The sequence below is a fragment of the Camellia sinensis genome, chromosome 2 (assembly GCF_055761805.1).
Source record: "Camellia sinensis isolate YWXY chromosome 2, ASM5576180v1, whole genome shotgun sequence".
In the NCBI taxonomy this organism is placed as follows: Eukaryota; Viridiplantae; Streptophyta; class Magnoliopsida; order Ericales; family Theaceae; genus Camellia; species Camellia sinensis.
This window is the reverse complement of record NC_138962.1, coordinates 68,439,828-68,442,009: the sequence shown is the minus strand read 5'-3', so window position 1 is coordinate 68,442,009 and position 2,182 is coordinate 68,439,828. Positions and strand designations below refer to the sequence as shown.

At 36.3% G+C, this 2,182-nt stretch overlaps 1 protein-coding gene across 1 annotated transcript; it reads right to left on the bottom strand.

The window, feature by feature from the left end:
- Positions 1–446: 446 nt before the first annotated feature.
- LOC145814118 (putative disease resistance protein At1g15890) lies at positions 447–764 on the bottom strand. Its single transcript, XM_082910647.1, has one exon. The coding sequence runs from the start codon at positions 762–764 to the stop codon at positions 447–449; it is 318 nt and encodes a 105-aa protein (XP_082766773.1).
- Positions 765–2,182: the final 1,418 nt, after the last annotated feature.

Genomic DNA, 2,182 nt, shown 5'->3' with positions numbered 1-2,182 from the left:
ATGGAGATGGAATTTGGAAGAGACTTTATGGCAGTGTTGGACAAATCCAACACCTTGAGATGGGACATATGCAAAAAGAAAGAATCTGGAATCTGAAGTACTTTTGACCAATTGCCTTCATTAGGAAGGTGGTGAGGCGAGGGAAATTGAGTGGTTCAAAAGGAAGTTATTCAATATCGTTCCACATTAAGGAAACCCTCTCAAGATCCTCAGACCAGTCTTTATGTGGAACTCTTTTTTAATCCCTCACTAGCTTGGACCATGAATCGAGGACTAGTTAATGTTATTTTAAGAGCCATATCTCTTATCAAATCATGCATCTTCACACATTCTCCGCCACAACTTTTTACCAACAAGCAGGTTTTAATGAGTTTATTCAATATAGTGTGACCTCCGTCGAACATTGCTTCTATACTGTTCATCTCACTTATTAGTCCCTCAGCAATCTAATACTCTATCAGTTGTTGTGTATCAATGTCATGGTCTTCTGGATACAATGCACAATACAAGAAACAATGTCGTTCCTGTTCATCTTTTAGCTGACTATAACTAAATTTTAGTTGTTCAGATAACGCTTCTTCTTTGTCCAGGAACCATTGTGCATTTCTCGCATTTCTCCACTCGCGAATGGCATTCACGCCTCTTATACATCTAGCCATAACAACAATTGCAAGGGGTAGACACACACATTTTTTGGCAATTTCTTTTGCAATTTCTTCCACCTTGGTTGTAAGCACTGTCTGATGTTCTTTAACATTATTCATAAACAATTCAGTGCTTCCTTTTCTGTGAGAAGCTCCATTTCAACAGTTCTGCAATTCATCGTTGTACAGACTTCTGACGATCGTGTAGTCAACACTAGCTTACATCCATTATCTCTGGTTGGTTCCGGAATACCCACCTCCTCTAGAGGAAATGCTTTCCAAAGATCATCTAAGATGACCACATACCTCTTCTTTTGAGAAAGCATGTTATGTATTTCTGATGTTGAACGTAATTCATCATCATAATCGGAAAGAGGAAGATTCAGTTTCTTAGATATCTGCCTTTGTAGATTTTTGATGTCGAATGCTTTAGATACTGTGACCCAAATAACATCACTAAAGGTACAAATTTTGACCAAAAGTTGATTATTGATGTGTTTCATTATGGTTGTTTTGCTGACTTCCCTCATTCCCTGAACACCAATTTTTCTAACTGCATCATCCATCAAGAAATTCAAAATTTTCTCCATGTTCCTTACACTGGTGGTTTCAGCCAAAGATTCTGCTGTTGGTATTGCGTGTCCACAAGTTGGATTATCAATCAGCAAACCATTATAAAATCCATTATTTTCATGCAGTTTTTCCACCTCTTTAATCATTTCCACTACACGCTTTCCTAACTCTGCACGTTTTAAGGCATTATGCCATCGTCGTACTTCTTGCTCTTGTCTTTCCAAAGTTCGGACATGACCTGTTATCCTTTGCACATCTTCTTGCCAAAGTCTAACTTCTTCCCTTCGTCTTTTCCTTGACCGCTGCTCTGCATAATTCACTTGTTCATTTATATCATTCTCTTGGCCATTCAATTGCTAGTTCTTCCTTTTGAGAGTTTCCATGTTACAATCAAGGTTATTGTGATATCCAACCCATGGTCTAGTTAAATCACGCAAATTCTTCCTAATTTCAACGGTTAAACCAATCTTTTCCAAGGACCAGTCCATTCCTGCAAATACGGAAGACGATTATAGTTAACAGGAAAAATCCTAAAGAAAACTTCAATATTGATTCTAATGGCTGTCAGAAAAGCAATTTGAAATTTGATTTACAAAAGCAAGAAAAAGAAAAACATGCTAATTTATGCAAACTGACTTCACATGCACCTCCAAATAAAATAAAGTCAGTTTTTGAATTACTGACAAAATAGTGATTGTGCTAAATAGATAGCTAGTAACAATGAACCAACATTTACGGTGTTCGAAAATTTCTGTTTTGACATTCATTGTAAGTTTCAGGTAGGTGGATATTTGAAACACAAGAGAATACGATCTATGCTAGAGTTTATCTGCCCAAGCTCGACCCAAGTTAGGTCTAAATTGTCCGAGTTGCACATAAATTTGAACTTTTTTTTTCCTTAAGTGCAGTTGAGCTAATTAATTTATAAAAATTCAAATTTGTTTACATTTTTTTTTATAAAATTA